Source organism: Nycticebus coucang, chromosome 10 (assembly GCF_027406575.1).
Source record: "Nycticebus coucang isolate mNycCou1 chromosome 10, mNycCou1.pri, whole genome shotgun sequence".
Lineage (NCBI taxonomy): Eukaryota > Metazoa > Chordata > Mammalia > Primates > Lorisidae > Nycticebus > Nycticebus coucang.
Genome location: NC_069789.1, coordinates 31,933,205 through 31,960,936, shown reverse-complemented (window position 1 = coordinate 31,960,936; position 27,732 = coordinate 31,933,205). Strand labels below are relative to the sequence as shown.

The following is a 27,732-nucleotide window of genomic DNA, read 5'->3' as shown; positions in this document are numbered from 1 at the left end:
GAGGCAGGAGAATTGCTTGAGCACAAGAGTCTGAGGTTGCTGTGAGCTGTGATGCCACAGCACTCTACCGAGGGCAAGAAAGTGAGACTGTCTCAAAAAAAAAAAAGAAAAGAGCAACAATTTCAACACTTCAATGCAATAATTATTTTAATTTTTGCATGTGTTTCTAGCTTGTGTCTACAGGTATATATACTTACACAGTTGCAATCATGGCATATTTAACATTTTATATAGTAAGTTTTCTGATTAACGTTACTATTTTTTAGATATCCCTCAACAGTTTTCATAACTATTATTTTGAAGGTAACCATTAACCTCTGACCTAGTGAATTGCAGATAACTCTCCATGCAAGAAGACTCAAGCTCTCACCTCTAGCTGTGTTTGGGGTTAGTTGTGGGCAAGGTGACATCTGACTCTCTGATGACACAGGCAGGCCTACACCTGACTCCCTGAGCCCTGCGGGGTTGGACTAAGCAGGTACAATCCTGCCCTCAGGGAACTGTAGGAGTCTCCTAAAAAATTAAGTCATTTCTACTTTTTTGAAATTGGCAGATTTTGCTTCGTGTTAAGGTCAATTTATGGCACGGACAGCCTTATGCAGTAGAACCTCCTGAGCATGTGTTATTTATGTGACTCTTCCCTGGTCAGGATAAGCTAAAGGCTAAAAAACAGGAGGGGAACAGATTTCACAACTATAAACATAAATATATATATACCTTCAAAATAAGTGAGCTACAGAGGTGCTGAGAGACATACCTGGGAGGCGATCTGCATGAATAGTAGGGAGCAACTGTAAGGGTTACACGTGCCTAGAATGTAGCCAGTAGCCAGGAAGTTGTGGGGCCAGGCCTAGGAGGCAGATGTCCTCCCTGCTGCCATGCGGTGCCTTTGGAATTACACCACGAGTTAACTTACTCACTGTTCCAATAATCGTGGAGGGAGGCAGCAACCTCCATAGCATAGAATTAGCTTGAGAAAATATCTTACCTGCAAGAACTTTTCCCACAGACTGAAACATGGAGATAAACACAGAGTTCTTCTTGGGATGGAGTTCTGGGGCCAAAAAGAACAGGGTTAAGAACTGCAACACTGCCTGAAAAGACTGACCATGCCCTGCCAGAGCCGGCAACTGTGACAGCACCTGCACGTACACCCCCTGGTAGAGAGCAGCACGGGAGGGAAGTGTGTTGTCTGCCTCCTGGGAAATCTCGGTCTCTCCATCCCGGTAGTGCTGCTGGCTCAGGTCTGCTTCCAAGAGCACGCTGACAGCCATGACAAGATGCGTGGGAAAGCGCTGGGCCTGGGTCCCTGGTGGGAAGCAGAGCTGCACCACAGCCCCTGTGTGCTGCACGGCCTGCTGCAGCAGCTTACGGAGCACTGTGAGGGCCTCCTGGCCCAGCCTTGCTTCTTTGACACAAGGTCTTAGCACTTGGCACAACTTGGTTAACAGCACCAGAAGGAGCTGCCTGCTCAGAGCTTTTTGATTTTCCAATTGTTTGCCAGAAGCTACCTCAGTGTAGAGTTTATAACTAGAGAGGCATGTGGTGATTTTTCTAAAATTGAGCACCACACTCAGCTTCATTTGGATAAGCATCTGCATTAGTTCCTCTAGGAATGTCCCTATCACTTGGAGAAATTCCAGCCAAGAGGGGTCATCAGTCTCAGTAAGCAATCTACCACTGGCTTTGAACAATGAGGTTAGTATGATCTCAAAAATATCACTAGCATACATGATCTTGAACACCAGGCGGGCACTTCTTCCCCTTTGCAGGTGACCAAGAAGCCTGTAGCAAGTCACCAAGAACTTGAGGGCCAGTGAGGAGGGGCAGGAGTGCCCCAGTTTGCTAACAGCCATGGACAGAAACAGGAGAAAACAATGCACATGATGGGGTGGCAAGAGGCTGTCCAGAGCCTCTTGCAGAGCGGAAATAACTTCTAAAAGCCCCAAGATGCTTTCTACTTGTTCCTCCTCCAGCTGTATGGGGAAGTCACTTTTGACCAGGGACAGTAAATTCTGTGCAATTTCTTTACTGGGTTCTATACCTTCGGGTCCAACTTTCACAAATCTGTTTTCCCAACGAGCCACAGCTGTGTGGCCCTTTTCAAAAAGCCAAGGAAGCTGCTGACTAAGACGACTCTGGTCATTTGGGGCCCCAGAACACAGAACACTGGAACATCTGCCAGTTATGCACATTAAGAAAGCAGAGTGAAGGGGCTGCATCTCCACAAACAGGGGGCTGTGCAGAACAGCCTTGGATACATTTCCCAGCGTGACACCCAGCTCTTCACCTACTGAGCCTTCCTGGGCTTTGCTCATTGGTAAAGTTCTCAGCAGGACACCTGCCAGGTATCTCACATCATCCAGACAAAGATAGGATACCAAAATTGTGAGATTCGATGCAATTAAGTGCCAGTGTGCTGAAGGGTAGGTGGATGCATTCACTGTCCCTACATGGCCATCCCAGGAAGCCATCATTTCAAGATTCAAGAGATTCAAGCTTTCTCTGCCAGAAGCAATAACACAGGCAGCGTCACACCTCACAATTTGAAGGGCTTCTTCAGACAGGAAACTGGTTTGCATTAAAGTCTTTTTAATTTTTTGAACATAGAGCTGTTCTAAGCAATACCTGCCAAGAGAGTTGAACTGAGCTACACACATCTCTATCTTCTTCCAATGCCGTGCTTCTACACCTGGGAGCAACGAAGGGAAGCTGGAGTCCTCCAGAGCAACACCAGCCCGGGACCCACACACAGAGTGGTACTGGCTACAATTCAGACTGAACATGGTGTCCACTTGGGCCCAGGTGTGAGACAGCAGGAGTGCAGAGTCACTGACCTTCTGTAGCCATAGCTCAGCCTCTGGGCCAACGGGGTCCAGGAGAAGAACCAGCAGGGGCTGCACTATCTCTCTCAGCATCCTCTCCATTGTACACTGTGTCCGTCTGATGAAAGGCAGGGGTGTGCTGCTGTCCAGGCTCATCATGTTGAACATGATGCAGTGCAGCAGTGAGCTAAGGGACACCAACTTCAGGGCCATGTCAGCATCACTCCACAAACAGGGCAAGACTAAAGACTGGATCTTCTCCAACACAAAGGACCACGTATCCAGGATCTGGCTCAGAGGCAGCTCCAGGAGGCACGCACAGAGCACTGTGGAGGGGCCTAAGGCCAGCACAGGCTGCCTCAGCACCTCTGCAGCTGGACGGCAGATCACCCCTAGAACCTCCTCAAATAACCGTGGCACTTGCCGGAGTTTGGCATACGTCTGGAAGAGAGTGTGAATAAGTGCCTCCTGGGCTTTTCTGGTCCGAAAATCTGTTACTTCTGCATCAATCCAAGCTGAAGCCAGCAGGTCATCCAGGTCTGGCTCCAAAATCAAATGATTCAGAGATATCAAAATTTTGAGGCAGCGGAACCAGGCTGGAATGGATGCTTGTGAATGGTTTATCAGCAGCTCAGCCAAACGGCGGTAAAAGTGGAACTGCGCCTCTCCATGACGGATCCTGTCAGCAGCAATGTTATAGATATTGTTGCTGACCACTGTGCTGAGCAGCTGTTCCACAACCAAAAGTTCTGTGGTCCAATCTGAAGTAGACAGGGCTTTTACCTGCTCCTCCTGCAGCCGTGAAATCCTCAAGCATCCAAACAGCCTGGGCAGAACCTGGAAGCAGAGAAGCTGGTTTCCTTCCTTGGAGTAAGAATCTATAAAGAGCTTATACAGCAAGGCCACTGAGTTCGCCACAACAGTTGCATGAATGGATGGTGCACAATAGCCAGCACTGACCAGCTTGCTGATCATGGTGTCCATGGGGGCTAGAAGATTCTTCATGGCTCCCATCCTCGTGTCCTCTTGTTGCTGGTCCAAGAGCTCCTCTTTGTAAGATGACAGCAGCTCGGGCCGAAAAATTCCACCCCGGAGCATGGTCTCCAGCTGATTCCTAATGTCCCGGTTCAGCACCTGCCGCAGCTGGGCCTGACCAGCCTGCATCCACGTACCCCCAGAGAGTAAATTCCTCAAGACCAAGCAGGGCTGAAAAAGATGCCCACTCACATCTCCAAAAGCACGTCTTGGGTTGACCTGCTGCTGCTGGATCAAGAGGTAATGACCAAGAGCCAGGTGAATGACCTCTAACAGCTGGGCTGCTATGGCTCTTTCCAGCTGCCGACAGGCTGACCAGCAAAGCTGGCTCAGCAAGGCCACCAGCAGCTCCTGTTTGGCTGTGTAGATGACAGCGAGGGCAGGCACTGAGAGGATGCCCTGGCAGCAGCTCAGGATAGCACAGATGTTCCTCTGGGATCCCAAATGAGAGAACTCAGTTATTCTCTCATTTATGATCTGAGCATTAAGAAAGAAAGCAAACTCATTACTGGCCCTAAATCCATGCATATACCAAAAAAATTCAAAGGACCAATAAACTGACCCCTTACCCTTATTTGGGTAAGAAACAAATGTCCAGATTATACATCTCAGTGAACTTGACATTTGCTTAATGCACTAAAATAAGGCAAAGTGCCTGCTTTACAATTCCCTCACACATCCATTTCCTACTAATACAAATCTGGAAAAGAAGCTGGCCCTTTGTAAATTTACTGTCCCTTTCTAAAAAGCTAGGTTTTGTAAAGCTTAATGCCAAAGATTACTTCCTCTTTGATCTTAAACCTATAATTCACCTTGGATGTTACCAGACGGATGGACATCAGCACTTTGGGTTATGATCCTATGGTCCAAAACAGATGTTTAAGGTTAACTGTACTTCCTTGTTAAAAAAGCCAAAGCAAACGGGCACTCTCAAAAAAGAAAAGCCAATGTTGCCAGTTACTACTTACAGTAGTAAGTCCACTCAAAAGACTTATCTACTGCTCTCAAAAGTCCAAAACTCACAAACATCAGAAATTAAGAGAGCCAGGCAGGTTCTGAAGTTCACCTACTGGCTATGTGATTTGCTCCCAGACTTAGGAAATCTGAGAATCAAACTGATCCTAGGTGCCCAAGAAGATAGGTATTATTATTATCATTATTATTCACATAACAGCCAAGCAAGGCCCTTAGAATCCTTATGGAAAAAGCTGTTAACAAAAATATCAATTCCTTAAATGCCAATGCATTCCAAATTTTTGAGTATACAACTCATGAGTAAAAATCATTTCCGCATTTACATCCAATCAGTATAATTTATTTCTAAACTGTATACACATGTTATATACTCAGTACTATTTTATATAATTATAAAATATACATAAAAATAAAAATTAAAGGGCAGCGCTTGTGGCTCAAAGGAGTAGGGTGCCGGCCCCATATGCTGGAGGTGGCGGGTCCAAGCCCGGCCCTGGCCAAAAACTGCAAAACAAATTAAATTAAATTAAAAGTTAAAATTTAAAAAGTGTATTTCTTTTTATCTTAGACACATTCTAAGATTTTCTTCCTACACCCCAAAAGACCACTGAGAATAACCCTCTTTGGTAACCATTAGTCTATTATTTATTTTTTTTTTAGGACAGAGTCTCACTATGTCACCCTTGGTAGTGTTGTGGCATCACAGCTCACAGCAACTTCAAACGCTTAAGTGATTCTCTTTGCCTCAGCCTCTCATGTAGCTGGGACTACGGGTGCCCACCACAATGCCCGGCTATTTTTTTGTTGTAGTGTCATTGTTGTTTAGCAGGCCTGGGCTGGTTTTGAACCTGCCAGCTGTGGTCTATGTGGCTGGCACCTTAACCACTGAGCTACGGGCACCAAGCCCAGCAGTCTATTATTTCAACAGTGACACAGTTTGGAACATAATTTCAAGAACCAGCTGGGCCTAGACTACAAAACCATCAGGCAGTTCAACTATTTCATTCTCTTTTACAAGCCTCTACCAATTTTCCCTGCCTGCACACTCATGTGGGTAAGGTTTCACAGCACAAGCTTTGCATTCAGGTAGACCTGGGTTCAAATCCCACTTATTAACCCCATTACTTTAGGAAAGTTCCTTAACCTCTTTGAACACTAGCACACTAAGTAATAGTTTTTATTGTAACTAGTTAAACTCTTAATATTTTAACAGACTTAATTTTGACAATGAAATTCATTCAATATACTTCAAAACCTGAGACTTCAAAATCAGTTTCAGTCAGAAACCTTTGAGAAAAGTTTCATCCAGATTTTGGCCTTTGATCTCCCTTCAGGCAAAAGAAAGGTGAAGGAAAAAAACATAAAACTCAGGGTACATAATTTGCTGGCTACTTTTTCCAATTAAGAAAGTAATCTACAACCTGTTCATGAAACCGTTCTAGCTTTTCTTGAATATCAAATTATCAAAGTGCTTAACAGAGTATAAAATTTCTATTCAATAAATGTTTTTATAATTCTAATATTATTTCCCTCTCTACTTCCTAGACATTTCCTATACACTCATATAGGATCCTCAAACAAATAAGCCTCCAGCATTAACAGGAAATGAACAGACATGCAAGTAACACAGACAGTACAACACAACAGACAGCGTTACCTTGACGAGGGAAATCTGAAGGTTAACTGTCTTTCCATTCTTGAGGAGATTCTGCAATTTCTTGCTATGTAAAATGCTGTCTATATAGATCCAAAGCCTTTCAACAATATCTTCCGTCAGTTCAAGTTTTTTCTTATAAAATGCAACCAATGACTGTCTTGCCCAATCAAGCAATACCTGAATTTGGAGAAAACAAACACTGAAAATAAATAAATTTCTTTGCCAAGAGAGAAAGATGCTAGACTTTATCCAAATCCAATTATCAGGGGGGAAAAAACAAAACTCTCCTTCAAAACTTACCTTTGGTAATATTATATGGCATACTAAGTGTATGGTGCCCCATGATCATATTAATGTACCCAGCTATGATTTAATAAAAAAAAATTAAAAAAAATATACATAAATAAATAAATAAAAGGGGGGGGAGAGCAACTACATATATCTTCATCCAGGAAAAATAAAGTTTCTAGTGAGATTCACATGTCTTACCAACTTGTCTGAAGCTCTGCAGACACACCCCATTTTACTGTGCTTTGTAGATATTACTTGCATCATGAATTGAAGGCTAGTGGGAGCCCTGCATCAAATGAATCTATCAGTGCCATTTTCCCAACAGCATGTGCTCACTTTGTTTCTGTATCACATTTGATAATTTCCAGAATACTTCAGATTTTTCAATATTATTAATCTGATATGGTGATTTGTGATCAGTGATATTTGAAGTTTCTATAAGTGTTCCAGGGTACCACAAACTCTGTCCTTACAAGGCAGCAACCCTAAATGATAAATGTTTTATGTGCTCTGACTGCTCCACCAATGGGTTATTCCCCCATCTCTCTCCCTATCTTCTGGCCACTCTTATTCCCTGAGATACAGCAACGAGGTAGGTGAATAACTCTACAACAGCCTCCAAGTATACAAGTCAAAGGAAGAGTCACATAACTGTCAATTTAAATTCCAAGCTAGAGATGATTATTAAGCTTAGTGAGGAAGGCATGTTGAAAGGTGAGGCAGGCATACGAAGACAGGCTGAGAGCCAGGACTCTTGAGCTAAACAATTAGCCAAGTTCTGAATGCAAAGGAAAGCTTCTTGAAGAAAACTAAAAGTGCTACTCTGGTGAACCCACGAATGATAAGAAAGGGAAACACCTTATTGCTGAGATGAACACAGTTGGAGTGGTGTGGATGGAAGATCAAAACAGCAACAACATTCCCTCAAGCCAAAGCCTAATCCAGAGCAAGGCCCTAACTCACTTCAGTTCTCTCAAGGATGAGAGAGGAGAGGAAGCTGCAGAAGAAAGTTGGAAACTATCTGAGGTCAGGGCAGGACATTTAAGGTATAACATCAAAGTACAGGTTGAAGCAGCAAGTGCTGATGTAGAAGATCTAGTAAGATCATTGATGAAGGTGACAGCACTCAACAATAGATTTTCAATGTAGATCAGTGGTTCTCAACCTTCCTAATGCTGCGAGGTATTTTCACTGTTACAAAGGGGTTGTGATCCACAGGCTGAAGTTGATGAAACAAAATTCTACTAGAAGAAGATGCCATCTAGGACTTTCACAAGTCAATGCCTAGTTTCAACACTTTAAAGGACAGACTGACTCTCCTGTTAGGTGCTAATGCTGCTGGTGATCTGAAGTGGAAGCCGATACCCATTTATCATTCTGAAAATTCTGGACACTTTCCTAGGGATTTTAAGAACGATGCTGAATCTTCTCTGGCTGTTCTCCATAAATAGAAAAACAAAGCCTGGATGGCAGCACATCTGTTTGCAGAATGGTTTACCAAATATATCAAGACCATTATTGAAACCTATCGCTGCTCAGAAAAAAAAAAAAAAAAAAAACCTTTCCAAATATGACTACTCACTGACAACACACATCGTCATCCAGGAGATCCTGATGGGAGGTAAAAGGACATGAATATTGTTTTCAAGACTGCTAACACAACATCCGTTTTGCAGTCCATAGACCAAGGAGTATTTTTGGCTTTTTTTTTTTTTCTGAGACAGTGTCACACTCTGTTGTGTAGGCTAGAGTGCCATGGCATCAGCCTAGCTCACAGCATCTTCAAACTCCTGGGTTTAAGAGATTCTCCTGCCTTCAATCTCCCACGTAGCTGCGACTACAGGTGCCCGCCATGATACCTGGCTATTTTTTCTATTTTTTAGTAGAGATGGGATCTTTAACTCCTGAGCTCAAACTTCATGTCTTGGCCTCCCAGAATTCTAGGATTATAGGTATGAACCACCACACCTGGACTGACTTTCAAGTCGTATTACTTAAGAAAATACATTCCATAAGGTTATAGCTGCCAGACATAGTGATTCCTGTGATGAATCGGGGCAAAGGTCAATTGAAAATCTTCTGAAAAGAATTCACCTTTATAGATGCCATTAGGAACCTTTGTGATAAAGCATGAGAGGAAGCCAAAATATCAACATTAACAGAAATTTGGAAGGACCTGACTCCAATGCTCTTGGATGACTTTGAGGTGGTTAAGGCTTCAGTGCAGGAAGTAACAAAAGATGGGGGAGAAATACCAAGAGGATTGGACTTAGAAGAGGAGCCTGAAGACATGACTGAATTACTGTAATCTCATGATAAAATGGGAATGGATGAGGAGTTGCTTCTTAAGGATGAGCAAAGAAAGTAGTTTCTTGAGATGGAATCTACTCCAGGTGAAGACGCTGTGAATACTGAAATAACAAATGATTTAGAACATTATGTAAACATAAAACTGATAAAGCAGTGGCAGATTTTAAGAAGACTGACTCCAATTTTGAAGGAAATTCTTCTGTGGGTAAAAATGCTATCAAACACCATTCTAAGCCACAGAGAAATTTTTTGAGAAAGGAAGAGTCATTAGATGTGAAAAACCTCGTCTTATTTTAAGGAACTGCCACAGCCACCCCAACCCTTGACAACCACCCCGATCAGTCAATAGCCATCAACATGGAGGTAAGACCTGTCCCACCACCAGCTGAATCTTAAATTCAGCTAATTAAAAAAAGACCTTCGAGAAGCAAAAAATATATGAGTCATTAATACTTTTTAGAAATAAAGTATTTTTACTTAAAGGTATGCTCATTCTTTTTAGACACAATGCTATTATATACTTACTAGGCAACTTTTACATGCACTGAGACCAAAAAATTTGCATACCTTGCTTTAAATTGCAATATTCACTTCACTGCAGTGATCTAGAACCAAACCTACAATATCTCTGAGGTATGCCAGCACTAAGTTTTAAAAGTTAGAAGTACAACTGCTCAGAACTACCACAGAATGAAATCACACAAACAAAAAAGAAACGAAAGGACTAGCAAAAGTTAAAGGACTAAGATGCATGTCCTAGCTTCCCTATGTTACTTGTGAGCTAACCTTTGAAACTATTAGATAGTCAAAATGAAATAATGCACAAATACTTTACAAAAAAGTGGATTATACATATGTAGTTTCCATTATTGTATAATGTTTTCTCGTTCACATTGAGGAAAGGTGGTCAGGCCACAGTCCACAATGCCAGAGCTGTTAACAGCAGTACAAACAGTGAGAGATACCAGAAGGAAAAAGCCTCCCAGGATGAGGATGAAAACAGTGACCGAATTGCCTGCCAGGACCTCCCCTGTTTCACCCTGGGCAGATCTGCCAGGCTGACCGTCAGCCTTTCAAGATGACTCTCGTGTGCAGTCAAGTGACATATGAGACAGGAGACATACGCTACTTGCTTATCCTCGATAAATATTGTGCTATATTAAAGAATCAGTTCTTTAATACAGTGAAAGAATCATCCTCATGTTTATCACGTTGTCATCCTTGTGTTTATCATATTAACTATTTTTTAGCCAAAAAAATTTTAAGAAACATTAACACGGGCGGTACCTGTGGCTCAGTAAGTAGGGCGCCAGCCCCATATACCAAGGGTGGAGGGTTCAAACCCGGCCCCAGCCAAAATGCAACAAAAAAAATAGCTGGGCGTTGTGGTGGACGCCCTGTAGTCCCAGCTCCTGGGGAGCTTGAGGCAAGAGAATCACCTAAGCCCAAGTGTTAGAGGTTGCTGTGAGCTGTAGCACTCTACCAAGGGGGACATAGTAAGACTCTGTCTCTAAAAAAAAAAAAAAAAAAAAAGAAAAAGAAAAATATTAACACTATCTTTCTTGGTACCTACCTTACTTCTATAATGGCTTTGTTAAAATACTAATACTCTTCTACTTCCAACCTTCCATTTATCAAATCCCGAATATTTTTATCAAAGCACTATCAAGCAGCTACTTACAGAACATCATTTTACATTTATAAACAGTTACCAACACACTATCAGAACCTAACTAGTATAACTTCTCTAATGCATATATGTAATGCATGATACGATGCTTCCAAACAAAATAAATGCTAAATGAGGTTTTGTAACAGAAAAACTTTGTTAATGAATTACCTGACCCCTTACTTTTTATGCAGATACTACTTTTAACTTTCAAAGAAATTTCCTCCCCAATATTTAATCTTTTTTTAACTAAATGTCAATATGTGCAATTTATGTGCAAGGAGTGATAATTATTATGATAGACTATAAAAATATAACTTTCACATTAAACTTACTTGTTCTTTATTTGGAAGAAAGCACTGGTGGGAAATCCATGCAAAGTGAGCTAGTTTTAGTTTGTCTTCCCAGGACGTTGTCTTGCTCTTAAGCTTAAAGGAAACGCCAGAATAAACCGCAGCCATTGCTACACTTTACCTACAATTAACAACAATGAAAAAAAAAAAAAATATATATATATAGTAAAGTCAAATTGAATAGACAACATAAAGTGAAGTGTTATGTATCTTACTATCTACATAATATACAGGGTGGCAATTTAAGATTCCACATGAACTTTATGGCCACCCTGTATATTGTTTCAGACAAAAGTAGGTAGAAAACGGATTGCAGGCGCAGAAGGTGGATTACAAGTATTGCAATTATAATCAAACATCACACCCATAAAGGTGAATGGGCAAAAATTCAACAAGGCAAAAACAAAAGTATTCAGATTACTTGTGGAAAGAGTCATTCTTACAAGGTTTTAGATTGAAAGGAAACACGTATCTTCTAGCAATTATTATGTATTAGGTCTACCTCTATTAAATAGTTGATAATTAATTGATAAATAACCAATATTTTGGGAAAGTAATATTTCTGCAAGTGAAAAAGATATACAATATTAACCTAATCCCCAAATACCATTACTTCAGCTGCAAAACTAACATCCACTATAATTATTATTAATGTATTCATTCATGTACCAATTCACAAAGACAAACACCTTCCAAAAGACTCTACAAAAGATATTTACACAATTGAAAGACTATAAAAGTAGAATACAATAAAACCATAAATAGCAAATATACCAACCACTAACAGTTACCATAAAACTGAGGTGTTTAAACAAGTCAGTTCCTCGTGAAAGAGAAAAACTTACTGATACTTAACACAAAAATAAGATTATCATATATAAAAACAAATAAGAACAACACCGATACTATGGATCACCTGCATTTTTTCGAAATCTTAAAATCCTATTTTCTGAATTTATTCTCAGCAAATAACTACATAACTAAAGAGTGAACACTGGATAAAATATCCTTCACTCCATTACACAGAACAGGAACAGTCAAGTGCTATCAGTTTTCCTGTTTTGTCAAAATATCCGAGACAAGTTAAACAACTTAACTTTTAAGTTCATCGAGACGGGTACAAAGCGCCTAACAAGTGTTTGCTGAATTGGCTACAATGATGCCGGAGATACTCTAGTCCTGGACTCTATAGAGTTGTGCTCTCCAGGACCCGCCCACCGTCACGCGACCGCCAGGAGCGCGAGGCTCTGATCCCGCCCGGGTCGGGGGTCTCACCTGGGGGCTCGTCGCAGGTGGAAAGAATCACCTGGGGTCACACCGCGTGTGTGCGGGTCATCTCGGGGCCCACGGGAGGGCTCACGTCGAGACCCAGGGGGAATGGGGGACTCACCTGGAGACCTACTGCCGGTGGAGGCAGGACTCAACTCGAGGCACACCGCAGGTAGGGAGCTAACCTCGCGACCCACCTCCAGGTGAAGACAGCGGACGGAGACTGAGGTCGCCGCCGTGGTGCGATTTCGCAGATCCACCACGTGGGCTCCACCGCTCGCTCCTTCCGCCCGACGCCGGCGGCGCAGCGGGGCGGGGCGGCACGCTCGCCAGGCATCGCCAGCCGAGCGCCGAGGCGCCTCGCCCATTGGCGGAGACCGTTGCGCGTTGAGACCCAGCCCAGCCCGCCGCCCGCTCAGTGTCAGTCAGACATGGAGCTGCAGCCCAGGGCCGCGGCGGGGGCGGCGGGCCGCGGGGCGCCGAGGCCCAGCTGAGCCGGCCGTGGGAGCGAAACCCCACAGCAGAGACGACGGAGGCGGAAGCAGTCCGGAGGCGGCGGCGGCAGCCTGGGCAACCGGAGCCGCCTGGGATGTTCAGTGAGTGCGGGGCACGCGGGCGGAGGGCCGGGGGGCGCCAGCCGAGTCCGGGCGGCCGGGGGCGGGGGCGGGGGAGGCCCGGCCGGGCGCGCTGCGGCTCTTGCCGGCGGGCGGTAGGGGTGGGGCTCGCGGAGGCGGGGCGAGGGGGCGGGGGCGCGGCGAGCGGGCGCGGTGGCCTCCGAGTCCTGGCGGCGGCGTGGCCTGCGCTCGGCAGCCGCACCTGGGCCGGCTCGGCGTCCCGGTTCCGGCGGGGTCCTGCCGGACGGCGTCGGGGCGGGCGGAGGAGGTGGGGGCATCTGCGGGGAAGGGGTCCCGTTCGCGCCCTCCACGTCTACCTTTCATTTAAAGGAAACGGAAGTGTCTTTGGGGCGAACTCGGGATTAAACTTGGCACATGGTTGTGCGTGGGTGGGTGTGGAGCCGACCTCTGCACGTGACACCGCGGGCTGGAGAGGCTCGCCGGCGGGGATGCCGCCCCGCAGGGTTACCTCCTGGGCTCGCTGCCTAGTGACCGCCGCGTAGGGGCGGGCAGCTCTGGGTCCCGGGCCCTGCTCCTCGGCTCGTGACCGTGTGTCAGGTAAGGCCTTGGTCAGAAGCTAGTGGATGGTTGGAAGCAGCTGTGTCATTTTAGACCTAGCAGAAGCGTCCCCTAGAGTACGGGGACGCTCCGTGCACTTTCCCCATCAGTTGTGGAAGTCGTTACAACGCGGATCTCGCAGCCTGTGTGGTTCTGGGATCAGAAGGTAATGCCAGTTCCATGCGGCGTCTGTCTTAAATTACTGTACCTGAACTCTGACCTTGCAAATTGAAGTCTGGGAATGGTGACTCCCGCTGACAAGCAGTTGGGAGCTGTTAGAGGAGGAACTGTGAGGGCGGAGGTTGTCTCCTGGTGGGTGACACAGAATATCCCCTGAGGGATGGTGCTACTACATCTGAGCTGGGGGGTCGGGGAGGACACGGTGGCGATTGCCCAGTCTTGGTCACAGCCCTACTTAGAAAGTGAGAGTAGGAAAGGAAGTATGTGCTTAACAAGTTAAATGAGCCTGGCTACATTTTTAAACTAAGAGGAACGTAATGTAACCCATAGAGTTTGTTGACAATGTAGATCTGGAATTGAAACCGTGTAGCTACCTGTATCACCTCTCTAAGCCTTAGTTTCTTTATCTATAAAATAGGATGATGACTGATAACTTAAAAGTAGACCTTTTTAAAGGTGCCCAGAAAGAGAATGATGTATATGAAAATGCCAGACATAGAAAAGGCACTCTATACATACTACTTATTATAATTTCTTTTTGGCAAAATACCTCATAGGTTCCTTGTAGGCCTAAGTTTTTTGTGTTAATTGTAATAGATGCTAACTTTGATTTTCTTCATGAGTTGTAAATCATGCCTGTCTTAAAAATCCATGTTAAAGTGGAAAACTGTAGAAAACCCCAAGGTGTTCTTGCCTCAAGTGCTTTTCTTTTCTTTTTCTTATTTGTGGTTTTCTGCCGGGGCTGGGCTTGAACCTGCCACCCTGGCATGTGGGACTGGTGCCCTACCCCTTTGAGCCACAGGCGCCACCCTCAAGTGCTTTTCTTTATCCGCCCTCAAGTGCTTTTCTTTATCATCAACCACAAATTAGATTCATGTATCTTGTTGCTCCAGCCTTTAAATGTGAAGTTTATGTGTGTTTCGTTGCTGGGGGGCTGGATAAAGTCTTCATGTAACTTGCTTTTGTTTTTGCAAACAGTATGTTAACCCCTATGAAGGACCTCTCTGGGGAAAGAGAGGGGATTTTGATTTTGCTGATTTATTTTAGCTGGAAAGGGGCCCTAGGGATCATCTTTTCAACTAGTGGACAGTACTAGAAGACAAGTTTCCAACCTTCTCGCCATGTAACCAGTGGCTTCTTAGATAGTAACTATTCTGATAATCCTGTCAGCAAACACCTGCTGAGTGTTCACTGTGTACCCTCTGCATGAAGCCTCTGGTCAAATGGAGAGTCCTTTGAGCAGCAAGGTACTACACAGGGTAAGTGCTCAGACCCTTCAGCCCAATGGTCTGGGTCCACTTCCTGACATTACATTACTCTGGGCAGATTATTAGACTTCTTTGAGACTCAACTTTCTCTCTGAAGAATGTTACCTACCTCGTGGAGTTGTTGTGAGGTTAAAGAAGATAATCCGTGTAAAGCACGTCAGATAGCATCTTACAGTGGTGTATAAATGGTATTAGGTGTTACTGGTGGTTGTAGGAAAGAGACAGTAGTGAGATGAGTACTGTGGTTGAGGTTATTCCTGGGTCTGGCAGGTGGAGGGAACTATAATCAGGAAGCTCTAAAGAGGAAGAGGTGCCTAAGCTGTGCTATGAAGCTTGGATGAGACAGGGTGCCATTGGGGTGCTTCCATGTAATGGAAGGGCCTTGACCAGGGCTCCTGAAGTGAGGAGAACCCAGAATTGGTCCTGTTATGTGAACGAAGGTGGGTCTGAGTAACCTGGAAATGACACAGTATCCTCCACACTAGTGAAGTTAATATAAAATGTTTACACATAGCACAGATGACATCAGATTAGCTTTTAATAAAGATTGTGCCTGCAATAGTGTGATACTGGGTGGAAAGTAGGGAAGGGCCATCTACTTATCTTAGCAGCTCCATATCTTCCTATGACTCCAAAGGAAAATGACAGTTGAGCAGAATTAGGCATTTTAATCCAAATTTGGAAGCTTGGGGAATACTTACAGAAGGCATTAAGGAAACAGATCATTCCAAATCAGTTAAACAAACAAACAAAAAAAGTTTAGTCATTCTTGGGGAAGGTGGTTGATGTCTCACAAAGTGCAAATGTTACATGCCATTGAAAACAGATCTTTTACAGATCTCCCCCCCAAAAAAATTAGTATAGTAATTGATGAATGAAAAGAAACTCTCCCCGCCTGATAGGTATTGATGGCTTGAGCTGAGATGTCTAGGAAGAGCTTGTGTGGATTCAAAAATTGTATTATCATAACCGATATAGTAGATGTGAAGATAAAGTGTTTTGGGAAATAGAATTTGATGATTTGTAGTGGCTTAATTGATGATTTGTAGTGTAGATGATGTAGTGGCATAGACACTGGTGTTTAAGATATGAACAGTGAGAGTAAAATTGTTTCATGAATTAATATATTGCCTTATATTTTAAATAAATATAAATTTATAAAAATTATATTAATAGACATTTGACTTTCATCTACCATCCTAAAAGGTTTCTTATTAATTTTCTAAATTTAAGTTGATCTAAAAGTTTACTTTTTAATTTTTTCATTGCAAAGATAAGATTATCTTAGGTTGGAGCTTACTTTTTTTTTTTTGTTTACCTTCCCACACCCCACACTGCTGAGGGCCATTTTATTATTAGGCTCTGTTTTGGTTTTTTTTTTTTTTTTTTTTTTGAGGCAGAGCCTCAAGCTGTCACCCTGGGTAGAGCGCTGTGGCATCACAGCTCGCAGCAACCTCCAACTACTGGGCTTAAGTGATTCTCCTGCCTCTGCCTCCCAAGTAGCTGGGACTACAGGTGCCCACCACAACGCCCAGCTATTTTTGGTTACAGCCGTCATTTTTGTTTGGCCGGCCGGGCCAGCTCAGGTATATGTGGCTGGCGCCTTAGCCGCTTGAGCCACAGGCACCGAGCATTTTTTTTTTTTTTTTTTTTTTGAGTCTTGCTATGCGTGGCTAATTGTTGTTGTTTAGCAGGCCTGGGCTGGGTTTGAACCCACCAGCCCTGGAGCATGTGACCCGCGCTTTAATCACTGAGCTACGGGCGTCGAGCCACGCTTACCTTTTAGTTGAACATTTTACAGAAATTAACTGCTGCTCTGTTTTTCTGCTAAAGCAAATTCCCTTTTACTTCCCCATTTTTTGATTTTTAAGAAGATCTGAAGATCACTGTATACTGGCAGCGTTTAGAAAACACTATAAAGATCTTCCATTCATAATTCTTTGTTTAGCAGTCAAACAAAAAAGATGTCTTTCCAGCAAGATGTATTGAAATGTATCTGTATCTTAAAAACTTTACAGTGTGGGCAAAAGGTAGCTGTTTTTGCAAACAAATTACTAACTTTTGGAGATTCTGTAATTATTAATCAGAAGTGTTAGGCAGAACTTTGTGAATTGACATTTTTAGGGTAAGGCACTTATGCATTAGTTCCACAAAGTAATGAATGTTATGCTATAGAATTAATGCTGTTATCCAATGCAATGATCGCAGGCAATATTTAACCACATAAAATTAATCAAAACCATTCAGTTCCTTAGTTTCAGTAGCCACATTTTAGTGACTAGTGGCTACTGTTCTGAGCAGTACAGATCTAGAACGCTTCCGTCTTTGCCAAAAGTCCTCTTGAAGAGTACTGGTTTGCCATAAAAAATTGAAGATCATTCCACTCTACACATACATGCATGCATAAACATCATCATGTCTTTAAAACAGCTCTACAAACCACACTTGGAAGCATAAGAAAACATTCCCCCTTATTCATTCTTCTATCTGTAGGTGCATATGCAGATGGAGCATACATCAGAGTTTTTGTTTCTATTTTTATTTTGATAACTTTGGTACCAAGAAACTTTTAAGTAGTGAAACAAGTGGTGTAGATAATCCATTCTATAAATTGTGCCATACTCTTCCATGTTAACAAGGTTTTGTATAGAAGCAATTTTTCTGTGCCATAAAACAGTATTAAAGTAGAAAAAGTAAATTGTCAAGTTATTTCAAGCAGAAGCTAGATAGTACTCACTTTATTTTTAACATGAATTTCAAAATTAATAATAGCTTCAACCCTAGGGAACTCTGTCTGGGGAAGCTGAGAAATAGTGATATCAAGAGCAGCCAACCTGCATGGAGCAGGAGTGATTTTAGTCTTGAGGGTGACATAATTAGCTCTGTCCTGTGATCTGGCTACATTCCTAAAGGGTGAGTAGAGAATGGGCTAAAGGTGGGAGAATATTGGAATAGTCCTGTTGAGAAGTGATTTGTGTTGACAGCAGCAGTGAGGGTGGGGTACCAGGCTGGGTCAGTTGCACTAGCCATACTTTTTTTTTTTTTTAAATTTCAAATTAATATGAGGGAGCAAATTTTTAGGTCACATTGTTCTCACTTCCAAATTCAAGCTGTAAAAGACATTGCTCTGAATACCCTGTCATTGTGTGCATTGGGCAAGATCCCACCAAATGCCCTCCCTCCTCCCACCAGTCATCTTCTCTTCTCCCTCCTTCCCCCTCCCCCTTGCTAGACTGTATTTGTGTTTTATCCACATGAGCGTTTTTATATATTGTTTTTGTATTAGTATTGAGTACATTGGATACATCCCCCCCCCATTCTTGAGATACTTTACTAAGAAGAATGTGTTTTTAACTCCATCCAGGTAAACATAAAAGATGTAAAATCTCCATCTTTTTATGGCTGAATAGTATTCCATGGTATACATATACCCAGTTTTGTGTATTGACTGATGTACTTTGGATTGATGGGTGTTTGGGTACACATTTAAGTTAAGTTGGGAGAATTCCCATTTAAAATAGGCATTGGTGGCCCCTTAGAAGGGAGAAAAAGAAAAGAATCTTAAGATGATATCTGGGTTTTTTGCTTTAATGATAGATAATGACATCTTTAAGCTGGCTAGAAAAGCTGGGAAAAAAGGGAAGACATCTTAAAAGAAAAATAAATTCTGTTATGAGTAATTTCAGGTAGAAGTTGCAAGCATCCAAATGGAAATGTCTATTGATCTGTTGAGCTCAGGAAGGTGGTCTGACTAGAGGCTGTAAGTAAAGTTATGATTTAGGGAATATGAAGAATGAGAAGCAATAGGAATAGAAGCAGGAGAACTAGAAAACAGGCCTGCAATGGAGAGGGACCAAGGAGGAAATGTTTTGGGGGGGAGGCGGGGACTCCTGGACTCCTGCATGTTCAGGAGCATCAGATCCAGGCAAGACACCAAGAAGGATAGTGCTGAAAGTGATCAGTTAGCTTGGACAAGAGTTGAGGTCAAGTCTCAATCAATAGCCTGCTGAGGTTGGAAGCAGAGTCACCTGGCTGGGTAAAGAGACTGTTGAAGATTTATGATGACTGTAGGGAAAGCAGTTGGTAAAAAAAAAAAAAAAAAAAGACTTCTGGAACATCTTGGAGGTCCTAGCTGATGTTGGAGAAAGTTGGTTTCTCTTGGCGTCTGTCGGTGGAGTTTCATGCTTTCTGTCTAGTCACCATCACCATCAAAACTCCAGGTTCTGCCTTGCATCCTGCGCCCTAGCTGTGGCCTTATTCATATGCCATTTCATTTCTTAAAACACCATGGGAAAAGAACATAGCTTCTAGTTCAAGTGTCAGTCTTGAGCAAAGACTGAATAGGACAGGCCATTATAATTCTGAAATTATATGAGTTATGACTGAAAATATGAGTAGTATGGCTCATTTATTTTTCAGCTGTGATTTGTATTTTCACAAAGCTAATTGAGTGTACTTTATCATGATAATTAATGCAAAAGCTGGATCTTTAGGTCCTATTTAGAAAGACTTTTTGATAGATATTGTAACCATTTAGATTATTGCAAATAAGAGAACTAATATTCAAGTTCTAGTAGATACTTTACAAAAAATGCAAAAATAACTTTTTCATCTGTTTTATTGACAATTGGAAAAAAGTTATTTAGAGAAAAAAAGTAGCCAACTGTCAGAAGACTGATTTGGGGAGCTAATTTGAGGATTATATGGTGAGTTTGCCTGGATTTATCTTGAACTCACCTTTTCTCAAAGATGCCACCTTATGGGGAAGGAGGAAGATTTCTTAACGTGCCATATGAGAGGGGGACACCTCTCCAAGCGCTGCTCACCCCACCACATCCATTAGAACATGCGCGGGTGGGGTTAGAAGGCAGTGTCACCACTGAAGAGATTATCCAGACAGGAGTCTGACACTGTCATCTCAAGAGTGCACCTGGGTGCCATGCATCACTGCTGCCCCGCATTTCTACAGTTAAAATGTGGCTGTGGTGCTTCCTGTGCAGAGGTACACTGACGTGATCACGCAGGTTCATGCAGTAACTTTGCTGAGCTATCAGTGGGGGAGCAGGCAGCTCTTACACTATATGAGAAAGAGATACACGTTTTGTCAAGATCTTCATTTTTATTTCCAGAAATGCTGTGATATGAAAAGGGTATTTGATGTCTATTTTTACCTTTAAAATTTAGGTATTTTTATATAAGTTAGAAATTATAGGAAATTTTGAAATGTTAAAAAGTATGTAATTATATTCAAACCCAATTTAAATTTAAAAGATTTTATAATTATAGGAAGAGCTAAGCAGGTAACTTGAAATTCTACTGAATAGTCTTGTGTCTGAGTCTCTCAAGAGTCTTAGGTCTATTTTATGGATTATTGTATATGTGTCCCATTATGGATATTAGTACTGCCAGAGTGTGAGGTGGGGGGGTGGGTAATTTTTCTGAGTCCAGCTAAGCTGATTCAAGTCTCTGGTACTTGAGTTCAACGTGATTATAAAAAAGAGTGACTACCAGAATTCTTGCCATTAGATCTATGACCCTGCAGTTGGCTTATAAATGTTGGTTTGGATTCAAAGAAATTGGCAGGTCCTTTGTCATAAATGTTGGTTTGGATTCAAAGAAATTGCCACTTTGAGCAGCAAATTTGGACACGTTTACCAGAATAAGAGTTTACAAACTAGGTTCTGGCAATGCCAGATATGGCCAATTTTTACATTGTGTGTTCTTATTCTAGTCTGTTTATAATCTTTCCTAACTTTGATGTCTTATCTCACCTTGAGGACACTGTGTCATCCCAGGGTCTGTTGCCCCTTTGATCTTTCTTGTGCAGAGCTTTTCCCTGTCAGGTTCTCTCAGAGAACCAGTCTCCTGGGATGCAGGCCTGCATTCCCGTGTAATCTCCACAAGCGCAGTGGGAAATATGGAAAGGTTCTCGTCTCAGCTAAAGTACGAAACGGGGCAGGTTTGGGAGAGTGTAAGTCTAGGCCCTCTTGGAGTTAAATGCAGCTTTAGCATGCTATATGGAGGTTGGAAGTGGGGGAACTGATTGGATTGACTAGGATTGACTTTGGGCCACACTGGAAAAGGGCAGTACTGTCACAGCCTCTATATGCATTTAATTTGCTTATCTAAATATGACATTGAATCAGAGTCTCTGAGCTGAAATTATTTATACACATACACTCAAAGGTATTCTTGTGTATGCCACATTAGAGAACCATAGAGGATCATTGATGATGTAATGCTGATTTGTGGCTTAGAAAAGAAACAATTATCTGTCTTCATTGATGGGCAAATATTGAGAGCAGGGAATCCTACCATCAAAAGTATCAGAATGCTGGTATTAGCTCTCTTTCCTCAAGTAGCGGGTGCATTCAAAGTTCAGCTTCGCCCATAACCCCTGCCTGTCCAAGGAAGGCCTTGCTGCTGCAGGTGTAGTGGACCTTAACAGTGCCTTACAAGAGGTACTAAAGACCACCCTCATTGACAGTTGCCTCGCGTGGGGGATCCACAAAGCTGCCGAAGCCTTAGACAAGTGCCAAGCCTGTCTTAGTTGTAACGATCCTGTGTATGTCAAGTTGGGGGAGGCCCTTTTTGCTGAGCACCTAATTAAGGTTGAATAACTACAAGAAACTCACTACTTATTTGCTTGTAGGTCTCCAACCTTCACTGTTAGCTGTGTTCTATGATTTTTAAGGAATTTAAAAAGTATGTCTTCACAATATATTTTAAAAGAACTATCAAAAATCAGTTTGGAGGAAAAAGGTATTTACAGATGATTTGGGGACAGGGTGTTGGCTATAGTTCAGTTATTCACTACACATCATGCATGAAAAGAAATTGCAGATGGATAAAAATTAGATGCAAATAAAGGTTTTTAAGTACTTAAAGGAAAAATAAATAATAGATTTCTGAAAAGAGTGGAATTTTAAATCTTAAAAAAAGGATGAAGGAACTCCCAAAGGAGAACACTGCATGTAACTGAAACTGAAAACTTAAACAGATCCACATAAATGATCAAGAACAGATCTCCCTCACAAAGACCCTGGGAACCCTTGATGCTGAGAATTTTACTTTGGTGGGAATCATATGTGTATGGGGATGTTGTATGCCTTCCAGAATGCACGTTCCGTTTAATCCTGGAGGGAAAGTGTTTCTGTGAAACAGTAGACAACTAACCCAGCTCCTGCTGGTCATCTGGACTGCAGCATTCCTTATTTCTGGCAGAGTAGTATTTGTGGCCATGTTAATAAATACTAAGGGTTCCTGTCATTCTTGATAATAAATTTAGTAGTGAAGGGAAATAGTCCCTTTTTTCTTTTTTTTTTTTTTAATTTCTACAAACCTTCAAATTCAAAGCTTGAATTATTCAAAATTAACGCTCTTGTTCATCTCACTTCCTACCACTCTCCTCTCCTTTCTTACAGGAATGTAAGAGACATGTTCTAATATGTATACAAGCGCTGCTCTTACTGTTCTGTTGCTTTTCTGTACTTGTGGTTTAAATAAAGAATAAAAGAGGTGATAATATGATTAAAATGAAAATTCATTGTTCAAATCTTTGACTTAATGCTGGCAGCCTTTTCCTTTCTATTAAGAAAAAAATATTGCAGTCCTTTTCCTCGTTAGTAACTTCATACTTTGTCAACATCTATTTACCGAGTTTCTGAATTTCTTAGGTCTTTGATTTTGTATTGCCTCCTGCCTTCTTTTTTTGCCTGGTTTGCTGCTAATTAACTCTGGGAGGCTGAGTTCAAGACCAGCCTGAACAAGAGTGAGACCCATCCCCCATCTCTACTAAAGATAGAAAAACCAACCAGGCATTGTGGTGGGTGCTTGTAGTCTCAGCTCCTGGGGAGGCTGAGGCAGGAGAATTGCTCAAGCCCAAGAGTTTAAGGTTGCTGTGAGCTGTGATGAGGCCACGGCACTCTCTTGAGAGTGAGGAGAAATAAAAATCCCTGACGCTTACACTGGCCCTGTTTGTTCCTTGTTAGCATCTCTAATGAAAATGTTCATGGGGCTAGTTGAAATCATGGTATTAAACAGTATTTGGTGGCTCGGCACCTGTAGCTCAGCGGCTAGGACACCAGCCACATACACTGGAACTGGCGGGTTTGAACCCAGGCTGGGCCTACCAAACAATGACAACTACAACAACAACAACAAAAAAAATAGCCAGGTGTTGTGACGAGCGCCTGTAGTTCTAGCTATTTGGGAGGGTGAGGCATGAGAATCACTTAAGCCCAAGAGTTTGAGGTTGCTGTGAGCTGTGACACCATGGCACTCTACCAAGAGCAACATAGTGAGACTCTATCTAAAAAATAAACACAAACAGAACTTGGAAGTGACCTATGGGTTTTATTATCCATGCTGTTCTTATTTTCCATGGTTGAAGTTGGGTGCTTTGTCACTGGAGAGACAGACAAAATGGTAAAGGGTAGTTTGTATTAAGGAACTTAGTTTGCATCTTTTTCTTTTCTTTTTTTTTTTTTTTGAGACAGAATCTCACTCTGTCACCCTGGCTAGAGTGCCGTGGCCTCATCATAGCTCACATCAATCTTAAACTCTTGGGCTTGAGCAATCCTGCTTCAACCTTCTCAGTAGCTGAGACTATATGCACCATCACAATGCCTGGCTAGTTTTTCTATTTTTAGTATAAATGGAGCGGGGGCCCTTGCTCTTGCTCAAGCTGGTCTTGAACTCAGCCTCCTAGAGTGCTAGGATTATAGGCATGAGCCACAGCACTTGGCCTTAGTTTGCATCTTGAGGAAGCCACTTAGCCAGCTGTGTTGGTGTTCTTTCCCTGCTGTGTACTGAACCTGTTTGTGCTGTGGTGGTGAGATAAGTTGCTCTCCCAGCCCCTGATGTTTTGGCACCTTGTGGTTCCCTCCCCCTCAAAGGTCATGAAACGAGTGCGCGCCGAGCAGATTCAGATGGCAGTGTCCTGCTACCTCAAACGCCGGCAATACATGGACTCAGATGGTCCCTTGAAGCAAGGGCTGCGGCTGTCACAGACTGCTGAGGAGATGGCAGCCAATCTCACAGGTAATGATGGGGGCTCCTGGGATGAAGTGAGCCTGAAGCACGAGAGCTCATGTCATTGTCTGTGTAGAATTACTTCTCTTCCCAAGGTAGTGCCAGGGAAAGCAGACTGTCCTGAAGCCTCAGTGACCTGTATCCATAAATGTTGTTGACCTCAAGAGTCCCATCTCCTTCAAAGCCATGCTCACATGCCACTTCTGAAAACTTCTTGTGTGTCCCCAGGTGAAGTCATATTTCCTTCCTCAGAACTTCTCAGTTATTTTATCGGTACTGACGGTATGTGCCACTTTTTCCTGTGTAAACCATTATCCTTCGTGACCCAAACTTCCGCACAGGATTTCTAACCCTCCTTGCACAGGTCCCCTCTCGTCTGGCACGGCCTCGCCCCTGGAAGTCAGATGTGCTGGGTAAGTGATCAGTGTTTGGAAATCGGATGGTATAGATACATTGCTGAGGTTTAAAATTTTTCTTCTTGTTTTTTATTGTTTCGAAATCACATTCTCCTTTAGAAGAACTTGAGTTAAATCCACCAGTGTAAGCTTGGTGCCACCAGTGTAAGCTTGGTAGCTCAAGTGGCTAGGGCACCAGCCGTTTACACCAGAGCTGGCCAAACAACAATGACAACTACTTGGTGGCGCCTGTGGCTCAATGAGTAGGGTGCCGGCTCCATATGCTGAGGGTGGCGGGTTCAAACCCAGCCCCAGCCAAACTGCAACCAAAAAATAGCCGGGTGTTGTGGTGGGCGCCTGTAGTCCCAGCTGCTTGGGAGGCTGAGGCAAGAGAATCGCATAAGTCCAAGAGTTAGAGGTTGCTGTGAGCCGTGTGACGTCATGGCACTCTACCTGAGGGCGGTACAGGGAGACTCTGTCTCTACAAAAAAAAAAAATGACAACTATAACCAAAAAATAGCCGGGTGTTGGGGGTGGGGGGCACCTGTAGTCCCAGCTACTTGGGAGGCTGAGGCAAGAGAATCGCTTAAGCCCAAGAGTGAAGGTTGCTGTGAGCTGTGTGATGCCACAGTACTCTACCCAGGGTGACAGCTTGAGACTGTCTCAAAAAAAAAAAAAAAAAAAAAAAATTCATCAGTGTAACGTGTACATCTGTCCGTTGGTATCTGTGTGATATTGGTTCCAGGACCCCTCTTGGATGCCAAAATCCATGGATATTCAAGTCCCTGATGTAAAATAACATAGTGTTTACATATAACATGCATGCATCCTCCTGTGCACTTAAAACCAGCTCAAGGTCACTGCCAATGCCAGCACACCACTTCATTTACATGAACTCAGTGTAGTTCTTGGCACAGCAGACCCAGGCTTTGCTTTTTGGAATGTGTGTATGTGTGTACCCATGTTCAATCCAGTTGAATCCATGGAGATGGAATCCATAGACATGGAGAGCTTCCTATAATTGTTACTCCCCTACTTTGTGGGTTCAGATTTTAATGTGATATAATTTTATATTGAATTTATGTGCTGGAGATTCGGGGGGGATTGCTATGATGCTTTAGGGTATCATGAACTATTTTAGGCTATGTGGGGAAGTGGTGTTAGCAATGCTTTTGCAGCCCTGGTTCCCCTTATGTGCTCAGCCTGTGTCCTTTTCTCTTCTTGATTCTTGGACTTCCTCTGCTCTCAAACATCTGTCACCACCTGCTCTATTCCTTAATGGTTTCACCCTCTATACTAGTAATAGCAGTTACTTCAGCTCTCTGTTTTCCTGCCACCATCAAAGTCAAGGACCCAGGGTTTATGCCACTGCTGTGAGAAGAGTGATAGATAATAAAGACCCGAGGGTGGTTCCCAACTCCCCCTGAGACACTAACAAGCCCCGTCAGCAATCTGCCTTCACTTTAGAGTCAGACTCATCCATTCTTCCTTTACTTCAGACCCCATGGGGACAGCCTGGATGAGATTATGGCTAAGATGGTGGCCTTGGCATGGAATAATAAGTACTTTATTGATTTTGGTAGTATAGTCAATTCACAAGGCTTCTGTCCCACTCCAGACTAACTCCTTCTGAACTTGCCATCACAGCCTTTACAGTGCATGAAACATCTCCTGCTGCCCCTCATTCTTTGAAGCCTGGGGGCAATAATTCTTTGAGGAAAGTAGAAATGATCACTGTTAAATGATAGTCCAGAGCTCTACTATTCCTAGTTAGCTTAGTTTAGATATAACAGCTTATTAGGAACGTTGGTATTATTTCTGGAAAGCCACCAGGAAAAGTGAGAAATGTGAAATATGACCATAATAACATTTTGTCTTGGGTCTTTCTGTTAACAGAGTAATCTGCATAATTATGTCTTTGTTTAGCAGACATTTACTGAACATCTGCTGTAGGCCAAGTGCTGAAAGGTTCTAGAGATAGCTAAGATTTAGTTCTAGCTCTTAGCAATGTTCTAGTTGGGAAGCAAGGCAGGTAAGTCAGTGTTTATAGAAGAGGATGATGTAGTAAGTTCTGGGGACGGAGGGGAGTACCTCAGGTTTAATGGGGGCAGAGGAGATGATTATGTAAATTAGGATGGCAGGTCATGAAATGTTCCCCAGAAGGTCTCATGGTTCATTTACCAAGCAGGGACAAGTTGGAGGAAGGTAGCCAGGTTATCATGTGAATTTTAGAAAAACCACTCTGGTGGCAGCATTGATTGGGAAGGGTCCAGGTTAGAATCTGGTAATTAGTTAGAAGGTATAACCCAACAAGAAGTGAGGACAGCCTGAGGGACAGCAATGGAAATAGAAAGGCAAGAATAAATGTTAGGAATTGGTGGGACTTAGTGATGATTAACTGAAGATGGGGCAACATGAGGGAGAGGGAGAAGGCCTGCACCTCCCAGTCAGCCTTGCAGCAGATCTCCTGCCTCTGCTGGCTCTTGATTCTTGGACTTGATTCTTGGATTCAGAGTAGGTTGACTTTCTTATTACCTGTATCCCCTATCTATGTTTTATGTTGTGGCTTCCTTAATCCTGCTGCATTAATCACCATTCCTCCATCCATGTAAACAGGGTAAGGGGATTCAGGTTTTCTTTTCAGAATGGCAATTAAGTGCATGTTTACATACTGAATATTGAAACCCCAGCCTTCTTCCCCCCGTTCACCTGTTCAGAATGCTATAGCCAGGCACCCATCCTCTAGGAAGGCAGGTAAAAGTTCCTCCCTGGTGAGACCGATCTGCCCAAGAGAAAAAAGCAAAAGACATTGACATTGCAAAATTGCCCTCCCAAGTCATCCTGGATGATGAGCCATGGTACCCACAGAATTCCAATCGGTGGTAGATTGTCTCACTTTCAGACAGCCAGGAGAAGGGGAAAAAAGATGTCACATAGTAAAAATGAAAAATCATTAGGTGTTTCCAAGTAACCTAGGGGAAAAGTCAGAAGGATTAAAAGGTGAAGAACCCGCCCATAAAGAAGAGCTACAAGGCAAAAAAATGGATTATGGGAGAGAAAATTAGAGGATCTGTTCAGAAGATTCAACTTTGAAATTCTAAGAGTCAGAGAATAGAAAGGAATTACCAAACTGACTCAGGAAAATTTTTCTTAACTGAAAGACTTGGATTTTCAGATTGAAGGGGCCCACTGAGTACCCATCACAATGGTTGACAGTGGATCCTCGCCAAGGCATGATGTTGTAAAATGTCAGAACATGGGGTTGAACATCTCCAGATAAATCTATACAAACTTATGTAA

The 27,732-nt window shown here is 42.9% G+C and overlaps 2 protein-coding genes across 3 annotated transcripts in view; one reads left to right on the top strand and one right to left on the bottom strand.

Moving 5' to 3' along the window:
* URB2 (URB2 ribosome biogenesis homolog) overlaps positions 1-12,658 on the bottom strand; it is a 38,638-nt gene extending 25,980 nt beyond the window's left edge. Inside the window, exons 1-4 of the mRNA XM_053605779.1 lie at positions 12,506-12,658; positions 11,098-11,236; positions 6,493-6,669; positions 989-4,337 (exon numbers count right to left, since the gene is read on the bottom strand). Of these exons, the coding sequence (XP_053461754.1) occupies positions 989-4,337; positions 6,493-6,669; positions 11,098-11,223 (3,652 nt within the window). The 5' untranslated portion in view covers positions 11,224-11,236; positions 12,506-12,658. The remainder of the gene's footprint in view (positions 1-988; positions 4,338-6,492; positions 6,670-11,097; positions 11,237-12,505) is intronic.
* A 137-nt stretch (positions 12,659-12,795) lies between these two features.
* TAF5L (TATA-box binding protein associated factor 5 like) overlaps positions 12,796-27,732 on the top strand; it is a 31,211-nt gene continuing 16,274 nt past the window's right edge. The window contains exons 1-2 of one of the 2 annotated variants that reach the window (XM_053605780.1): positions 12,796-12,980; positions 23,902-24,046. In XM_053605780.1, the coding sequence (XP_053461755.1) occupies positions 23,905-24,046 (142 nt within the window). In that variant the 5' untranslated portion in view covers positions 12,796-12,980; positions 23,902-23,904. Of the gene's footprint in view, positions 12,981-13,409; positions 13,557-23,901; positions 24,047-27,732 lie in introns of those variants that run through there. The other variant, XM_053605781.1, reaches the window with a different exon arrangement.